Source organism: Podarcis vaucheri (genome assembly GCF_965113315.1).
Source record: "Podarcis vaucheri genome assembly, chromosome: 10".
Lineage (NCBI taxonomy): Eukaryota > Metazoa > Chordata > Lepidosauria > Squamata > Lacertidae > Podarcis > Podarcis vaucheri.
In genome coordinates, this window is record NC_138748.1 from 32,828,526 (window position 1) to 32,847,747 (window position 19,222).

At 41.3% G+C, this 19,222-nt stretch overlaps 1 protein-coding gene across 9 annotated transcripts in view; it reads left to right on the forward strand.

Moving 5' to 3' along the window:
• Nucleotides 1-19,222, forward strand: part of NAV3 (neuron navigator 3) — a 459,986-nt gene that overhangs the window by 335,044 nt on the left and 105,720 nt on the right. For 8 of the 9 annotated variants that reach the window (XM_082240711.1, XM_082240708.1, XM_082240709.1 and 5 more), the window contains one exon: nucleotides 4,655-4,770. In XM_082240711.1, coding sequence (XP_082096837.1) covers nucleotides 4,655-4,770 — 116 coding nt within the window. Of the gene's footprint in view, nucleotides 1-4,654; nucleotides 4,771-13,424; nucleotides 14,667-19,222 lie in introns of those variants that run through there. The other variant, XM_082240715.1, reaches the window with a different exon arrangement.

Genomic DNA, 19,222 nt, shown 5'->3' on the forward strand with positions numbered 1-19,222 from the left:
CTAATGCAGAAGAGATGCATTTGTAATTCAAATGAGAAGACTGATTGATATAAATTTCATATTTGCATTTCAAATTTATTTAAGCAAAAACTGCTTTAATACTCATATATATGGAACATCCTTAGTTCATGCTTGTAAACCACTATTTCGCTAGTAGCCTATGGCAAGTAAAAGATTTCTTCTAGATGACAAGGCAGGGAACCTCTTATAAACAGCAAAAGAGTTGGTTCATTCCTTTCCCCCCCAGCCCTCTTTATGTACCACACATGACTTTGGTGTGCATGGACACATCTTAGTGGATTTGTAATGACTATACTGCCTTAGTCCAAGGCTGCCTTAGTTTTTGGTGCATTTAATGCACTCTAAATCTACTTTTTAAAAAAATCTTACATGAATGGGGCTTTAAAATAACTTTAGGATCTTGCCATGACATTTTGCACATGTTTTGAACTGAGAATTAGATCACAAAGTTTGGAGAAGTGCAAGCTTTAAAGAAGCTTGAGAGGTGTGAATTACCGGTAAGTTAGTTCACCTTAAAATGTTGACCAAGCTATAGACTCATCCATCACTTGCTTCTCCCCTTATTGATGTATTCTTCAGGCAACCGGTTTTCGATTAGACTGAAGTAATGAATCATACTGAAGGAAACAAATATTCTGTTTTGAATGGAAAGTTCTGGAGAGAGGAGTGTATTATTTTATAGTGCATTAGTGGGCTATGTGAGTGCAGTGCAGATGCTAGGTGCCAGTTTGAACCTTTTCTCCTTGAAAGCAGCTTCTCTTTTGTCTACACAAGTATTTGAATACCATTTTCAGTCCAGACCCGCTTCTTAGCTGGTATGCCTGTGAACATAGGAATTATAATGCTAAGCTTATTACAAGCTGCTCTGTCCTTAAAATGGCAAATCACAGGCACGAGCACAAGAGCGAATTAACAGTTTATGTCATTTACATTCATTGTTGCGAAATTGAAGTGGCAGCAGGCCAAACTCTGCCAGTCAAAGCTAGCACTAAGATTTCCAGCAACAGACAGTCCAAAGTATTTAACCTAGATATTTTCACGGTTGTATCTTTGGCTCAAGCATAATTGCTGAAGTGGTGCATTTAATAATGGTCTGCCAAGTCTGAGCGAAAGTAGGTGGTAAAAATAAAAAAAGAATATTTTCCCATTTTCGCTTTTGTACATTTCTTAATTCATTGTACAAAAGTGCGAATCTGGATTTTGTTTTCCCTAATATTTAACACTGTGATATATTGATACTATGCCCTAGTCTTAAAATCAAATAATCATTGGAATTCATTCAGGGCAACTGAAGCAGTGAAACCTGTCAAACCGTATAAGGCATATTAATTGTATGGCTTTTGGAATGTCAGAGAATAGCTAAGGAAATCTTTGACATCTGTGGGAAAGGTTGTTCAGACACAGAATAATGGCTGTTAACGATAGACATACAGTGGCTTGGTTTCTGTGCTCAGCTAAGTGCAGCCTCATTTAGCAAGAACAGTCATTTAAGTTAGAGGGGTTAATTGAGGGCAGAATGCAGTACACAGACCAGAAAGATAACATAGCCGAAGGTAGTCTATTTTCTTATATAACTTAGCCAGTCAATTGGATAAATGGGCATTTTGAGTTTGATGGGTCAACTGGTTTAAAAATGAAATATGTTTGAAAAACAGGGAGGCTTTTCCAACGTGATCAGAGAGAACATATTTCATAAGAAGCCACTGTAGTCTTCCCAACCCAGCAGGCTATCTCTGTACTCAGTATGCCGCTGTTAGTTTGAGTGCACTGCATCTCAGAAAGTTTATGCCTTTTAACGGCTAAAATAGACGTCATGCAGAAGATGGTGATTAAGATCTATTGTGTTTGTTTAAATTAATAACAGCCAGGGAGGAGGTGAATCTGGCTGGGTCTGCTGTGCCTTGGAAACATTTTCCCCATGAAAATTAACCTTTGAGAGCTTTTCATGAGTTCCATTGGGAAAGCTTAAGATACCATATAGTTACCCATACACTTTCCCCCGTGGAGCAAAGAGAATCATCAGAAGGAGGTTGAGATTTTAACTGGGAGAAATAGTTCAACTCCTCACCCAATGTCACATTCCTAGTGAGGTTCAGTTTCTTGTGCAGCTGCTTTTTTATTTTTTATGATGGAAGAGCATAATCATGGATCGCTTGCATCATGTCTAGTTTTCCTTAAGCAGAGGCTTTCTCACCTTAGAACATCTCACAGCGCACAGCTCCACAGCTTCCTAGCATAAGGTTGGATGTTTCCGGACTCTGTCTCCCATCATCCCTGACCATTGGCAATGTAGGCTCAAGCTGATGGGAATTGCTGACCAGCAACATTTGGAGGGCCACAAATATGTCACCCCATTCTATTCTATGAAACTAGATACTTTGAGTCTATGTTAACAAGAACTCACAAGCTAAGAACTTTGAAATATAGAGGGCCAGTACAGACACCAAAAACATGGTTTGGTTTCCCAAAGATATTCAGCAGTGAGCCTCAGGCTTGCCATCTCTCTCTCCATCCCTCCTGCTTATATGAGGGAAGAAGAATGCTCCCCCTTTCAGCTTTGAATAAAACACAGTTTCCTGTTACGTTCAAACTCAGGAAAATGTGGTTTATTCTGATTTTGGTTAGTTAATAAACTAGAATCTGAAGCCACAGTTCGATTTGGGTTTGTTAAACTAGCCACAGTTTCCTGAATTCTGAGTTAATGAGATACTGTGATTTATTCAAAACTGAAGGTGGACTCTTTCAATTTCCTTACCACTGATTTGGAGAATAAGAAGTAGTAAAGCAGAGGCACAGAAATTCAAGTTTCTTTTTGGCTCATTCTCACAACATTAAGCTGTTGTTTAGTATTAGAACTGCACTAGGCCATTTGCCTCAGGTCATGGCTGCCAAACCTTTGTTTACTGTAAATTAATAATTGCATTGGCCAAAGCCAAACATGAAAAAGTACTTATCTGCCTTCACTACGTCTCAGAAACTTGAAAAAAATTAATTCAAAAGTCAAGCGCAGTATATTTTATCAGATGTCATTTTCTGTTTATGATGCCCTTTTAAACATTTAAAAAATATTATCAGGATCATGCATTCTGCTCTGCAGTGTGCTTCCTCATCCATTTCAGCATGCTTTTGAATAAACCCATTAGATAAGCAACTTGGAAGTAGTAAACATAGCAAAAGAGCTGACAGGTTGTTATTTTCTAAAAGACATGCTTTTAGAAAAGCATTCCAAGGTGTGCTCTGTTTTTATCAGGCGCTAAAAAAGTGCCAAATACTCACAAAACAAGCTAGTTCTCTGAATCAGACTAAATGTAATCCTTGGGTTTTCAGAAGAAGCAAAAATCAATGCCTTTCGATTGTCCGAGGTGTGAAATTATCATTTATTATTACACGTAACTTGCAGGGGACATGGAAAACAGTTTTGCTCTCTTTTTTTGCCTCTCGTGAAGTTCTCATTTCTTACTATTTTGCCTTTAAATACCTGTATGAGGACTGAGACATCAGTTAGGAAAAAAAAATCTGTGTATTAACATCAACAGTATTTTTTTAATGATATAATTAATATAATTTTGAAAATTACATGATTGTGTGGTGGTTGTGAAACTCAAGAAATGAAAGCATTTTTTAGCTACATGGAGTGAGTCTGGCCTGGTTTGTACATCATGGTAAGGCAGCTGTAGTTTACCAGGACTGTGGAAGTGTGCTGACCTCCGGGGAAGAGATCGCAGTTGCTTTACTCCTTCCATGTCCTTTGGGTTCGGCTCAGTGTAATGCATCAGCTAAGCCATGGTTTGACTTAGTGTACCTGCCAAACCTGGACTCATGATTAAGCTCTCACCACCTTAACCAGGAGCCACAGCCAAGGTTTGTTTATTTCCAATGCTGGCCTTTGGCAGCAATGTTTTGCTTCTGGGAGAGCCAGTGTGATGTAGTGGTTAAGAGCGGTGACTTGTAATCTGGGGAACCGGGTTCACGTCTCCGTTCCTCCACAGGCAGCTGCTGGGTGACCTTGGGCTAGTCACACTTCTCTGAAGTCTCTCAGCCCCACACACCTTACAGAGTGTTTGTTGTGGGGGAGGAAGGGAAAGGAGAATGTTAGCCGCTTTGAGACTCCTTCAGGTAGTGATAAAGCGGGATATCAAATCCAAACTCCTCCTCCTCCTCCTCCTCCTCCTCCTCCTCCTCCTCCTCCTCTTCTTCTTCTTTCCTTTATAATTCTTTAGCTGAGACACAAAAGCAGCAGAACATTTAGAAACTTGCCATTCCCAGCATGTGCCTGGTTAACCAAGCACGTCCTAACCAGTAAATTGATGTACCCATTCCCTTCCTACTAAGCTTTCATCTTATAGGGGAAATTTGATAAGACATTTAGTCCTTGACACCTTGTCTGGTTATATGTGATATAAAAAGATGTAAACTTTCCTCCCTTGCAACATATGGATATAATCTTATCTGTCCTGATGAAGAGTTTAGCACTATGAAGTTATGAAAGAGAGAGAGAGAGAGAGAGAGGTGCTAATGACATTTCCAGAATCTGGCTTTTGATGAAATGTGTGCCACTCTGCCATTCATGGACTTGGCAGTTAATGCTATGATTATTATAGGTGCTACAGTGAAACTCTTTGATTAATTTCAGAACTCATTCAGAAAATGACAGTACCTCTCTCCCACCTGCTGACTTCTGCACCAGTCCTACAAAAATGGATCTGGCATATAGTAAGACTGCCAAACAATGCCTAGAGGAAATATCTGGTGAGTAATGCGTATTTTATTTTTTGCTGCTTTATTTTGAAATTTGGATGAACCAATTTGGATGTGCTTTACATAAAATACCCTATTCAAATAGTCTAAAGAATGTTTTAAAGAATACAAATTGTGTATGTATATCTACATGGGTACCTGAACCAGTCTAGGCCAGGCTTCCTCAAACTTGGCCCTCCAGATATTTTTGGCCTACAACTCCCATGATCCCTAGTTAGCAAGACCAGTGGTCAGAGATGATGGGAATTGTAGTCCTAAAAACATCCGGAGGGCCAAGTTTGAGGAAGCCTGGTCTAGGCCCTAACCCTGAAGTCTTGGATTATCATAGGCAGATTGATTTATATCATTAATTCAATAAAATAAAATAATTTTAAATCATGGTTTTTAGGTTTCTGCCAGATCTGTTTAGCATTGTGTTTCCTTGGTTAAGCGGGAGTGGAATTAAAATGCAGGTTCTTTGCAGTGAGAGCTGAATTGTGATTCGCCTGTGACTCACATACTGCTATAAAGTTTACTCAGAAGTAAATCTTACTTAGCAAAGAGACATTCTAAAGTTAATTAGAAATATTTTAAGTGACATTTCTGGCTATTTTATTGCCTCCACTGTATGTGGCTAGATTAGAAGGTCACTGATGGACTTCCTTTTGAACACTTTGCCCAATGCTAGCTTTTGGTTCAGGAGGAGCTTTGATTTGTACACCAGGAATGGGGAATACTCGGCCCAAGGGTCAGATTGCATACAGTCTCCTTTGCTCCCTTCTACCTACCAACTGTTCGTCAGACAGCTGGTGAAGAGTGGGGGGAGACGATGATGTTGTACAAAATGTGCAGTTGTACTCCTTCCTCACAAAGATCTGTTGCAGAGATCAAAACAGAAGGGGAAATGTCTCAGCAAAGTGCTAGGCTTGTGTTCCTTGCAAATATGTAATAAGTATCCATTATTCTGCAATTGCTTGTATGTGGTTTTTGAGGCACAGTTGCATTTCTCCCCCCCCCCCTTTTGAGGTTTTGAATAGCTGTAAGGTAGGGCTTGCAGTTCAGCCGTGCATCAATGTTATTTGTAATTTTCTGGAACTACTGGGGTCTTTTTGCCTTTTGCACATTCAGGACAGATAGTCTGTGGAGAAAATGTAAGGTGAAACTTAATTGGACTTACTAAGAATTTAATATATGCATCCCCTGAGTAATAGTTGTCTGTCTGTGTCTATGTAAGGTTTTTTGGTGTGTGTGTGTGTGTGTGTGTGTGTGTGTGTGCCCCTCCCCACTGCTGAATGTGGCCCCCAACAGCCTTGCCACCTTCAGATTGAAAAAGGTTCTTCATCCTTGCTGTACTCTTCTGAGTGTACAGTTGCAGCCCTACTATAGCAGAAACACATAAATACAGAATGTTCCAAAAATATCATGAATTATCTGAGTACCTTCCACCTGAAGAAATGCTAAAGCATTTTGTTCCCTTATCTTAGAAAAGAAAGGACTGAGAAGGGCCTTAATAGATGTGGAGAAGGTGGGTAGAAATGTTGTCCCCACTTTTGCTTAACATTAGATTTTGAAGCCGTTGAAAGGCCATAGATTCAGGAGAAAGAGGAAAATAAGATCTTGATTACCTAATGGAATTTGCTGACATGAGAAATGATGATGACCGCTGACTATGATTGCTTCAAACGGTAATTAGACAAATGCATGGAGAATGGGTCCCTCAAAGGCATGATAACTAAATCAGATCTTCAGATTCAGGGGCAATATGAAAGGTATGGAGAACCAGTGGCTCTTCAGATGTTGTTGAACTACACCCTCCATCATTCCTAATCATTGACTTTGCTGGCTGAGGCTGAGTAGGAATCTAAAGGCATTTAGAGGGCAGCAGGTTCTTCTTGCCTGTAGTTTACTTTCAAATGTCATTTCCAGCTATTGTCTTCAGTTTGCTTTTGTGGTTTCTTAGGCCATTGTCCTAATAAAAGAAACAAGTTGCTGGCATCTTCTTATATTTGACTTTTATTTTAATAATAATATTGAATGATAATAATTTGCTCTGGTGGACCTGTAGGACTTATACTCCTGAGTAAATATGCATAGAATTGCTCTGTGTACACTGGCGGAGGAAGAGGGGGGCGTGGGGAGCGCATCGCCCCCAGCATCGCGATCCCAGTGGGGTGACATCGCAGCTGGGGCCCCACCCCGTGCGCGCTGAGTGCCACGCCCCTTCGGGCAGCATGCCACGCCCCTGCCTGCTCTCCGCCCCCAGTGCCGGAGCATGAAGCTCCACCACTGCCTGTGTACGACGATTGATCCGCAGAGCCAGTTCCTCTCCCCTAGTAGAACATTTTCCCATTTCCCCCTGCAATCCATGGATATGGCTGTCTTTTGAATAACACATGCAACGCATGTTGATAATGCCTTCCAAAATCTAGTGTTTACTGGATGCCTGGCGGCTATAGCACAATGCCAGTTAGATTTATCTGCAAAGACTGTCATCTCAATATTCTCAGTAAAGATTCTATGGCTTAGACGAATCACACCAACTCACATGAGCCCTACTAAAGCCGACATAGTGGCCTATCTGGAACTGATGTGTACCATCATGGAATCACAACTTAAACATCATAGGAACATAGGAAGTTGCTTTATGGCTGGCAGCATCTCTCCAGGCTTTCAGGCAGGGTCTCTCCCATCCTTACCTGGAGATGCTGGGGATTGAACCTGGGACTTATGCATGCAAAGCAAGTGCTGTAAAGTTTATGGTAGATTGCAGGTGACTTCCTTAGAATTTTAGAGAAGCAAACTCCCCTTCCTTCCCCCCCTATTCCATCCATTGTCTGAATGCTACCTTAGCATCTACAGTCACCACATTAGGGACATTTGGTTGGTGTGTGTGTGTGTGTATCTGGCTATGAGTTTTAGTTTTAAAGAACTGGCACTCAGGATTTCAACAATGCTGTGCACCGACTTAAATGCTTCAACCTGTGAACCTTTTACTTTTAGATGCCTGCTAGAACCATTTTTATTTCAGCATCCATCTGGGCCACACTTTGATGTGGCTCAAGGTGACTCAGCCTTAGGGGAATGGTGCCTATCATGCTCCATGCTTGCTCCCTCTGTTGTTGCTGGTCATTGTTCAACAAGAAGATAACTCCCCGGGCCAATATCTGAACCCTCTTAAGCTCACCAGCAATAAGAGATTGGAGACTTAGCAACCCTTCACACTACCAGCGCCTTAAGGAGCTCACCAGATATTAAGCATTTGCCTATGTGGTGTCTCACTATCCACTATGAAAGCGATCAAAGCCAACCGGCCAAAACAGCACCACCTCCTTAGCACAACAGTGCTGAGTGTGGGCCGAACAGTTAATTTAGGACTCATCGGCCCTCATTATGAGAAACTAGCTGCAACTAGACAAGAGGTGGGTGGGAAGGCATGCCATGGGGAGAGAGGAATAGTATTGGACAGGACTAGTTTATAAAGCAGACAGCCGCACTCCCGTCAGCTCTGCATGCTGTCCGCCCTGCGTACATCATTCCTTCCTGAAGGCGAGGTGGGGAGCAAACTCACCCTCCCCCCCCAGTAAAAGCTTGAGGAATAGCATTCTTTGAAAGCAGGCATAATTTCAGGTAATTTTCTTCTGCGGGAAGAACATTTGATTGCACTAGTAGAAATGCTGCCTTGTGTATTCATTTGTACAGTGATTTAAATATTCTCAGAATATGAGTTAAACATTTGGCTGTTTAGGCCATTGGTGAGCTTTGTCTAAATGTCCAGAATTCAAATACCATTGTGTGTCTCCCGCCCTGCTCTGTGTCATTTTAATCCTAAACAGGTAGGCCCCTTCCTCCCATTGTCTCATCCTCTGAATATGGTGCATGTTCACGTCAATTTCTCATGTCAATTTGCATACACAAGCTCAAAATACCCAGGTAAAAATAAATGCGTACAAAACTGCTTCAGTAGGGCTGCTACAGATGGTATATGCTCCACATTGGAGTTAGCAGAAATAATCAGGCAGATGGACACATAGGTAAGCAAATAGCTAGCCTTTTTTACCATAATAGGTTTTACATTTCTGCTCCAAAATGACACAGAAGGGTGAAATGGACACAGGAGTGTGATCAGACAAGTTCCTGGCTCGTTTTTCAGAATGTCACTGGTACTCGATTGAGGAACTTATAGTGACAGTTCACTTATCCTCTCATGGTATACTGGAAATACTAAAAAAGAAAAGAAAAGCAGATGTGTGTCACTCATAATTGCCTTACAGCAATGTGAGTGAGAAAAAAAGCTAAAACATTGCATGCATTTGTTGAACAGGATGATTATTGGCTAGAACAGCAGACTGAAAATGTCCACATGCTAGATCTGCAGTCCACTGTTTCAAGATGGTTCAGTCGTGGGGCAGGTGTTTGCATATATCAATAACATTCCATCAGCCTAGGAATACTGTCCATCAAGTGATACCTGTTGTTGATACTTGTGGGGTTTTTTTTTTTTGTCTTTTATGCTGCCATCCTTTGGCATCTGCAGTTACTTTGCTGCTTTGATGATCTGATGTGCAGGGACAGCAGCTAGCAAATTGTTAGCCATTTGACATCTTATCATACACAGTACTGGAAATGTCTCAGGAGATGTAATTGCTTGTGGAGGTCACTCATAGTGGATTTGAACAGTGTAGCTCTCTTCCTTGAGTGGTTGCCAAAAAGCACTGTCCAGTGACAGTTCTCCATGTGGTGGGTGTAACATTTGAAAGGCTCTCACCCAATGCGCTTGATGCACTCCAGAGTTGTATAGCCCTGGAAGTGGTTGCACTGTCATGTAGATGGTGCCTTTGCGTAGGCCAGCACACTAAAAGCCTTTTAAACCTTGCTCTTGCCAGGTGTAAGGTTGGCACTGTGCTGTAAGTGCTAATCAGTAGCCTCTGTGTGGGGGCAATCATGCTTAAATTGTCCCTCAGTGGTTTTTGAAATTGAAATGATACCGTGCTCCACATTTCTGTTTTTTGCCTCCTCCTGCTTCAGTGTTACTGTGCTAATCCAAACAAGCATCAGACCTACTAAAAAACAAACAAACAAAAAAAAACACCCACACAAAGAAAATTATCTGTTCTTTATGGGATTGGCTTTGAACATAGGCAAAATTGCACTGATTCACCAGTGAGTATCCGACAACCAGCTTTTTCTTAGTAGAACAAGATCTACAGAAAAAAATAGTAATCGTAGAACATCATTATCCTTAGCCTAGTATTTTTATTTTCTTTCAGCACATATGTACCACTGCCATCAGCAGCGCTAACATCATGCTGATGGTGGCATACTGTTAGGTTTTCCTTCAGGCACTTGGAAGACAGTGGACGTTTGTGGCCCCAGGGTTGATACTGTTTTCTGAAGCTGCAATGTAATGTTTAGTATTTCTGTCATCGTGCCGATTTTTTAAGAGGTTGCATAATTGTGTTTTTAAGGTATATTGGATGTTATTTGATTTTGTTTCTTTTAAACCCCTCTGAAGCTTAAGGATTGTGAAGATAGGTTTTGGTAAAGGATCTAGTTAGCATTCCATTGCTGCTAAGTCAGAGAAGGTGATTGATCTGGGAACACCTAAGAAACTGCTATGCTAAAGATCATCATCTTTGTCATTTCTTTTGAATATGTTGCTTTTGTCTCCTGTGGGGGAAAATCCATCTCCTGTTTGTCTGCATTTATCCTTTCAGTGATAGTTCTGCCTGTACCTCAAGCTCTATTTTTGATGTTTGCAGATGAAAGCATATTTAGACATAGCAGAAACAGAAGGCCTTGGTTGGGAAAAGCACACTCTGGGTGTTACATAAATCTAAGGAGTTTTGTTAGGCTGAGGGTCATGTTACTGTGAAACATTATGAATTATTGTCGCAAAATAATGTTGTAGTTATTTAATTGTGTTGATTATTTTAATCTAAGCAATCTGTGGTAAAACTAAAAACGTTCTTTAGCGCTGAATATTGGCACAATGTGTTGCAACAGAAGGTGTGTACTTTAAATTATATTTATATACGCTTACACTTCTCTGCAAATGAGAGTGGATAACCTAGGTTATAACGTAGGTGGTCCTTGTAAGCTGTTTGCATGTCTTGTCATGTCTTATGTGACAGAATGTTCAAGTAAATCAATATCCTATTTTGGATATGGTCTTTGCTACATTACCTACATGAAGAACTTTCACTGTTTTATACAAACTTGTGACTTTTAGACCAAAATGTTTAACACTGAGAAAATTTCAGTAACCACAACACTCTTTCAAGTATCCTCATGATCTGTCCAACTGATGCAGAGGCAAGGTGGATAAGAACCTGTAATTATTCCATGTTAAATTTGTTTTTAAGAAACAGCTTTACAAAACATTGATCATTCTTTGGTTTTGGAAGGGTATTTTTTTCTACTGAAATTACATTGCAAACATTTGTATTTGGAACATGCTTACATAACATCTTTTTGATACAAATTTATGTTGGTCTAGGAGACAATGGCAGTGTATGGCCTAGTTCAGATTCTAAAATTATCTGCTTGGAGTGGTCCAAAGGCAACTGCCATGTGGAAAAGGAAAGGGATTCTGCAATGTGTATGTACGAATATATGCCACTGGGCTGTATTCAATGCAATGTCTAAAAATAAATAAATAGAAAACATCAGCTGTGTATTAACATGTTGCGTTGGTTCTTTTCCTGAGTTTAAAATATGTTTGTATGGCTGGTGTATATGTATTAGTCAAGGCTGAATTACCTGAACTGAATAAATATAGAAAGGACGTGAACATAATGTACATTGCTAGAAGCACACATGCACACATTCCTAAAATGTGAGAACAATTACATTTGGGTATGGAATCTTTGAAGCCCAACTATTATTTATTCATTTATATCCTACCTTTCCTCCAAGGAGATCAATGTGACTTTCATGGTCCTTCTCCTTATTGGTATCCTCATGGCAGCCCTGTGATGTAGGTTAGGCTGAGAGGCAGCGACTGGTCCAATGTTGCCTAGTGAGCTTCATGACTGAGTGGGGATTTCAACCTTGGTCTCCCAGGCCTCCTAGTCCAGCACTCTAACCACTACACTAAAGTAGCTTGGGTGCCTTCTTTTCCCAACTGCCTTTAACTGTACCAGTCCCCCCCCCTCAGATATGGAACAGCTATTCATTGAGAGGTCTGCTACCTTCATTCAGCAGTTGTACCTGGAGTAGTGTTTAAGCCAGGCATATGCAAACTCCAGCCCTCCAGATGTTGTGAAACTACAATTCCCATTATGCCTAACCACTGGTCCTGTTAGCTAGGGATGATGGGAATTGTACTTCCAAAACATCTGGAGGGCCGGAGCTAGCCTATGCCTTGTTTAAGCTTTCATTCTGCTAGCAGAAAGGCCGTATTTTGCAATACTCCCATGCAAAGAAGGCAGCTCAGGTTTCTCTAGTGTGTTGTAGGAATTTGGCTTAGGGTTTGATTGTGTTAATCATTTGATGATATTAATGGTGGGCTAGGTCTATATTTTTGGTTTGTTAAATGAAGATGGTGTGTGCATGTTCTTCTTTGCATTGTCATTTCCCTCCCTCCTTTTTCATTGTGCCATGATAGAAAATTTCCTCGACTAGCTAAGCGTAGTTTTACCATTTCACTCTGAAATAGGAGACTGTGATTACTGGGAGTGGAACCAACTAGGATCTTAAACCAATTTCAAACCATGGGCTAAACTCATTTTTTTTAGCACTGGTAAGAGCAAACAGAGCACTTGGGCATATCTAAGTTTAACTAGCCAAAACACATAAATAACTGAGCCAAATTTTCCTGGTGAAAATGCATCACTAGAGCTATTTCCATCTATCAAAGTGTTAATAAAAGTGCACATAATCTGCCCAATTTCCTTCTTTGTAATTCAGGAAGAGGTTTAAGATTTATTCTGTAGGTTTATTCTGTAGGTGTGGCTGAATGCTGACAAATGACATTATGGTCTTTCGATACCTCTATTTGTGAGCTGGATGAAATTTTCAATGCTATAGTTTTTGCAAATGCAATTCTTTTTGTATAATATTTAAACTCAAGGTTTCATTTATGCGAAAAATACTACCTTATAGCTATTAATTATACTTTCTCATTGCATTTTAATGCTACTGTGTATAAAAAAATGTTTAGAGCTTGTGTACTTTGCTTCATACCTCGACTGAGATTTCATATCTGGTGATCTACTCAATTTAATAGTTCCCCCCCAGAAGATTGGGGAAAATTTTTTTTCTTTGAACATTTAGAATCACCCCTTAGTGGTTTGAGAATCCAAAGCATTTTATTTTGAAGGTGGAAATGAAATGCTTCACATAATAAGTAACTGATCTATCAAACAAACAAAAAAAGACTCTTCTCCGATAAATTCTTTCTTATACTATGGGAAGAGGCGTATTCACCATGCACTGCAAGAATCAAATACCATTTGAAAATCTCCTTCTAATTGCCTGCATAACGGATAGCGGCGGCAAGACAGAAATCGTTTTCTAAATCTTACCGTACAGTGAAAGATACCATTTCAAGGTGTGCTGTAGCTGATGCTGGGATCTCCCATTTGGCTTCAGCTGTGCCTCAAAACCCCTGGCATTACGAAATTGGGCAGAGGCTTGGGTCTTTCCGGTTTAATTTGCTAGGCTGTTTGCTGCCATGGCAGCCAGCAGCATCCACTGCTGTAGCAGAGAACAGTCATAGATCTGGGAATGCAGGTTGAATACTAAAATGCAAGGAAGCCTTTTCAGTGCTTTGCTTCGCTGGTTAATTTTGGCTCTTATTGAGCTCTGACGTGCAGGCTGCACTTGCATCTCTATCAGCCCGTCTAAAGTAAAGAGCTGTGCACAGCAACCGGCCATGATCTAGCGGGAGAGCGTGGGAGAAGCACAGTAGTCTGCACTTGCTCCGTACTTTTGGATTTCAGAATACAGCAGCTGTAGAAAGGGATGCAGGTCCATCACTCTGATGAAACCGATGATTGGATGGAGAGAGGAAAGCGTCGCTGGCTTTTAGGATTACTTTTGTGCTGGAGCCGAGTGTTTGATCAACTCTCTTCTGCTTGAAGGAAATTCAAGTAAAATGACTGTAAGTACTGCAGATTAACAGGGCTGGAGAGAGCTGGCTTAGCATCAAAACCGACATAAATTCAGACAATATGACTATGCCTGTCTAGTCATTTGCAGCATGCACACTGGATGTGTAAGCTATGTTTCTCGGTACCAGTGGAGAGGAGAGCTGCAGGCTGTCTAAATCGTACGCTGCTGAAAGGTTCGTTCCTGATACCGGCTTAAAAGATCTTGCCTTCCCTGCATCTAGGAAATGTGAAGCATAATTTGAAGTGAATCTCTGGCTAAAATCATGCAACGACCTGCTGAACTCTCGGTGTTCAGAGGCAAGGATGCAAGAAATGGGGGTGCTCGCCTTCAGAAGCAGAGGTCTTTGACGAATCTTACTCTCCTAAGTGAAGGGGAAAAGAGGCGATTTTCATGCAGAGAAAACTGGTTTGGCAATGCTTCTAAGTCTAGCCAGGTTCATCATGAAGGGGAGACAGAACTTGGAAGCAGAAGCTTGCTTTCCAAAGCGCTATCAAAATCAGCACATTCCCTTTACCATGCCAGCAACAAGTCACCGTGGGAAACTGAAGAACTACCACCTGTCGGAGGCAGAAAGTCAAGCAAAAGGCTCAGAGGCTATTCTGCAGATGAAAGTGGCCAAGGAGAAAAGAGCAAATTGGGTGATGAAAAAGTGCCCTTTAAGCCTAGATTCACCAGCAAGAACTGGGTGGAGGAGGAAGAAGGTTGCTTACGCGAGGGGACAGCGCAGCTGGATGAGGACGTTATAATAACAATGCTTGGTGACTTAGAGCAAGTGCTTTACAATGATTATTTGGGTGAGTTCACTTCTGCATGGCATGGGCAGATAGTTTTATAGGCACTGTCACATCTGCATGGAGGAGATTTTGGTGATAGTAATCTTGGAAGACACATCTGGGTTCGTGTTCAGTGTTGCACGGTGGAATGTTATCCTTCCTTTTAGATAAAGTGACTGCATTTTTTATATATTTAAAAAAACCACTCAGATAATCTGTTTTGAAAGCTATGCTTGTGGCAGCACATGATTTTCCCAATAGGTCATATTTACACTAAAGCTGACCTTAGAACAACAAGCGATGGTAGGCTGTGAATTTTAACCTGTTTCATTCGTGATTGTTTTATACATACAAGGGAGTGTCATGCAGTCATACTATCATTTTACCATCTTAGGGAAGGTGGTGTGATGGAGTGTGCCTGTGGTTTGCTCCACATGTAATGGCCTTATTGAATGTAAATCCTTCTCCTGGCTAGGTACCTGTGTAAGTTTGCCACTTCATTCTCAATTTCTCCGTTTCCTGTATTAATATGCCTTGATACTTCAATAATAAAAAATTAGGCAACCAGCAAACTTAATAAGGTCTGATGTATTTAGGCAGTACCATGGCCTACTTTCTGCTCTAGCTCCATAAGGCTCCCTACAGAAATCTTACCCATAAATACACGCTTTGAGCAGAATTGTGAGTGCCAAGACTTCACAGACGAGCTACATCAGTGAAGGCAAGTAGGCATCGGTAATCCACAGCCATAGGTACTTCAAATGATTCCTCTGCAGCTGGCTGTACTTTTCATCTCCCTTCACTCAGAAGTGTGGGTTGCTCAAAGTGCTGCATTCAGATGTTTTATGTAATTAAATTTTTGGAACTCTGTGTCTCTTCTTCTTCCCCCCACCTCTATCTCTCCCCTCCCTCCTTCATTTCCCTGCGGCATATACTTGTGCTAAGACTGAAACTGAAGCTTTATGTATGGTGTGATTTAAGCAGAATTTAAACAAGAGATTATGGGCTTGGTAAAATCAAGTAATCTGTGTTTGTTTCTGCCACTGATATGTTGTGTGACCTGGAAGAAACCCCTGTTTCTGTCTGACTTTTGCCAGATAGCACATTTTCTTAATCATGGCAAATGTGGGGTGGGGTGATATTTTCACAGATGGATGACTTGTGTCATGATGCAAAGCCTTTTATATTTAACTACAATGGGTGATAGGAAGGAAATGTTTTATGTTATACTAATATTAAAGTAAAATGGTAATGGAATAAAGGTGGCTGTTGAATTTTTTAATGAGATAACATTGCAACAGCATGAGATAAACATGGCTGCTAATAGCTGCATATGCCTCAGTTTTCCCATCTGGAGAAAAAGACATGAATTTTTGGCACACGTAGATTGTATCAGAAACCCATGCAGTAGGAAATGAAATGTAACCCCGTATCTCTGCAAATGTCATTCACCAGTTTCTTTCAAGGACCAGCAGCCATTCACCAGTTTCTTTCAAGGCCCATAAGCTCAGCTCCCTACATTCCAATGTACATTGCATGTGCAGTCCATGTATGGTAAGCATGAACTGTCAAACTCCCAACTTGGTTTTGCAAAAACTGAACTCCAATTTATTTGTTGTCTTCATATTTGTACAGTTTGATGAACACCCCACAGTAACATGATATGAGACTAGGTGGGTCATTTCAATTAATGGGGGTTTATTTGCTCATCAAAAGGAAAAAGAAAAAGGGCGGGGACTTGGAAGCTTATAATATGTACTTGAGAGAGGCAGGGAGTGTTCTTGCCGAGGCTGCTGACATTTGCAAAAAAGAGAAACATGTGGCAATTTCGTGAGTTCCTCCATGCTAAGCAAGATTTCTAATACCCTCTGTTTTTGAGGACTCCACTAAGTGGACACGGGTGACACTGTAGGTTAAACCACTGAGATGCTGGGCTTGCCGATCAGAAGGTCGGTGGCTCAAATCCCCACGACAGGGTGACCTCCCGTTGCTCGGTCCCTGCTCCTGCCAACCTAGCAGTTCAAAAGCACGTCAAAGTGCAAGTAGATAAATAGGTACCGCTCCGGCGGGAAGGTAAACGGCATTTCCGTGCGCTGCTCTGGTTTGCCAGAAGCGGCTTAGTCATGATGGCCACATGACCCGGAAGCTGTACACCGGCTCCCTCGGCCAGTAAAGCGAGATGAGCGCCGCAACCCCAGAGTCGTTCGCGACTGGACCTAATGGTCAGGGGTCCCTTTACCTTACCTTTAGCTAAGTGGATGCTAGCTGTACAGGAAGAATGCTCCTGGTCATGAAACTGCAGAAACCAGAATGGATGCAGTACAGTATCTGAAGTAGGCTAGTGGGCATAAGTAACTGGTTCTGGGTGACTGGCTTGATTTATTAACTTACCTGCTAGCTCATGCACCTTATAGATCCATTCAATCCAGACTTTACCTGTTATTCTTTCTGACATGTATGCCTGATGTGTGGAATGTTAATTTTCATTTGCAGGGTGCTTTCAACCAGCCCCATTCTCCCTTGCTTGCAGGCCTTAATGTGACAAATGTAACTTTCATAACAGAAGCACGAAGTGTGGGGTACTGTTAATGTTAGCTACGCTGAAGCAACTTAATTATTTATAAAGATTATATTCCGTTTTTGTCCAGGAGCACAAATGATCAGAGAGGAACCTTGGGATTGACATGGCATCATAAATGCTGAAAATGCAACTCATGCAGTTCGGAACTCAGCTAAATCCTTTCTGCTTTCTGATGTTCTGATTGCTGCCATTTGGTTGCTGCCTTGTACCATAGAAGAGAGGAGAAACTTGCTGGTCTAGTACCTTTAAAGAATAAAGGTGCTTAAGGTTCTATCTCTCACTCCCAGGATCCAGATGATTAAAGTAACAATCGTCTGTTTATTTTGTTCTGGGCTTGTTTATTACTGTTTAATGGGTAAGATGGGACATAATACTAAACCATAATTTAGCAGCGCTAGAATGAGCCTAGGTGAGTCTTATGTTCATACGCTCCATCTTTCGCTATTCTCCACATTGGCAGTGAAAGGACTATGTGAAACATCTGCTTCTGTTTCAAAATTAGCTGCAGTTCGTTGTGAATATAAAGGGCAACCAGTAGTTTAAACTAGAGGTGTTCTGAAAATTCACAGAAAACATTTCCTAGGAATAGGAGGCCTGTTTGCATACTCTTCCAAGAATATTTTACACACACGTGTGTGTGTGTGTGTGTGTGTGTGTGTGTGTGTGTGTGGTGTCCCCAAGCCCCCTTGAATGACACTGATCTGGAGTATTGTGGGGAAGCAAACTGACAGCCAAGTTGCCCACTGGAAAAATTCTGTGACATGTTTGCCCAAATTTATGTGCCCACAAAGAGAGATTGGATAATTTTGAAAATCTGTTTTTGCACAGCTCTAGTTGAAATGGTAGTTTAGTGAAACAAACCAGGAATCACTAACCAAGAAGCAGCAAATGGTGATTGGAAGCATCCAATTCCTAAAAAAAAAATAAAATCTCCTCCTTGCATCTATACTGGAAAAGGAGAGAACAGAGAGAACCATATGATCCTAACGCTACCCAGACTATTGTTTAGCACTACTTCCAGACTGGACAATTGTAACATATTTGGATTGCTTCGGTAATGGACTGGATTGTATCCAACAAACTAAAGCACATTTCAGATGAGACTGAGACACGGTTAGCAGGTGGTTCTCTAAGCCAGATGGATGTGGGGGTTGGCTGCTCTTGAAGGCAGTGGGTACATGGTTTGGGGGTACCTCTGGATCCTTGCTGTTGCTTGAGGCTCAGGTGGCCTCAGTGGCACTGAGTGTCTTCCATCAGCTTCGGCTGATGGCCCAGCTGTGCCCCTCTCTGGACAGAGATGGCCTAACATTTGTCATCTATGCTCTGATAACTCACTGCAACAACATTCTACATAGTGCTGTCTCTGAAGATGGTTCAGAAGCTTCAGCTGGTGCAGAATTCAGTGGCCAGGTTACTCATTGGGGCAAGGCAGTTTGAACGTATTACACCAATCGTTGCCCAGCTGCACTGGCTGCCAGTAATTCAAAGTGTTGGTTTTGACTCTGGCTCAGATCCACAAAACCTCAAGGAGCACCTCTCCCTATATGAACCGATCTGGACCATGTGATCCTCATCTGAGACGCTTCTTTGTGTGCCTTGTCCACGAGAGGTCCAGAGGGTGCCAACATGAGAACGGATCTTTTTCTGTGGTGGCTCCCTGTTTGTGGAGTACTCTCCCAAGAGAGGCATTTCTGACCCCTTCATTACATATCTTTAGGCCCCAGGCAAAAATGTTCCTCTTCAACCATACCTTTGGCTGATTAACATTCTAAGTCCTTTCAAATGTGTTTGTGGGAGGGGTTATTGGTTTGTTTTTTGATTATGTATTTTGTGTTCTCTTTTTGTATTTTTCTGTTGTGAACCACTCTGGGATCTACGGCGGGAGGGTGGTATACAAATTTAATAATAATATACACATTTTTCTTTTGTATTTGTTTTATTTATTTGATTAGCAATATTACTCTTGATCTACCTTTCGGCCTTCTGGACCCTTCTG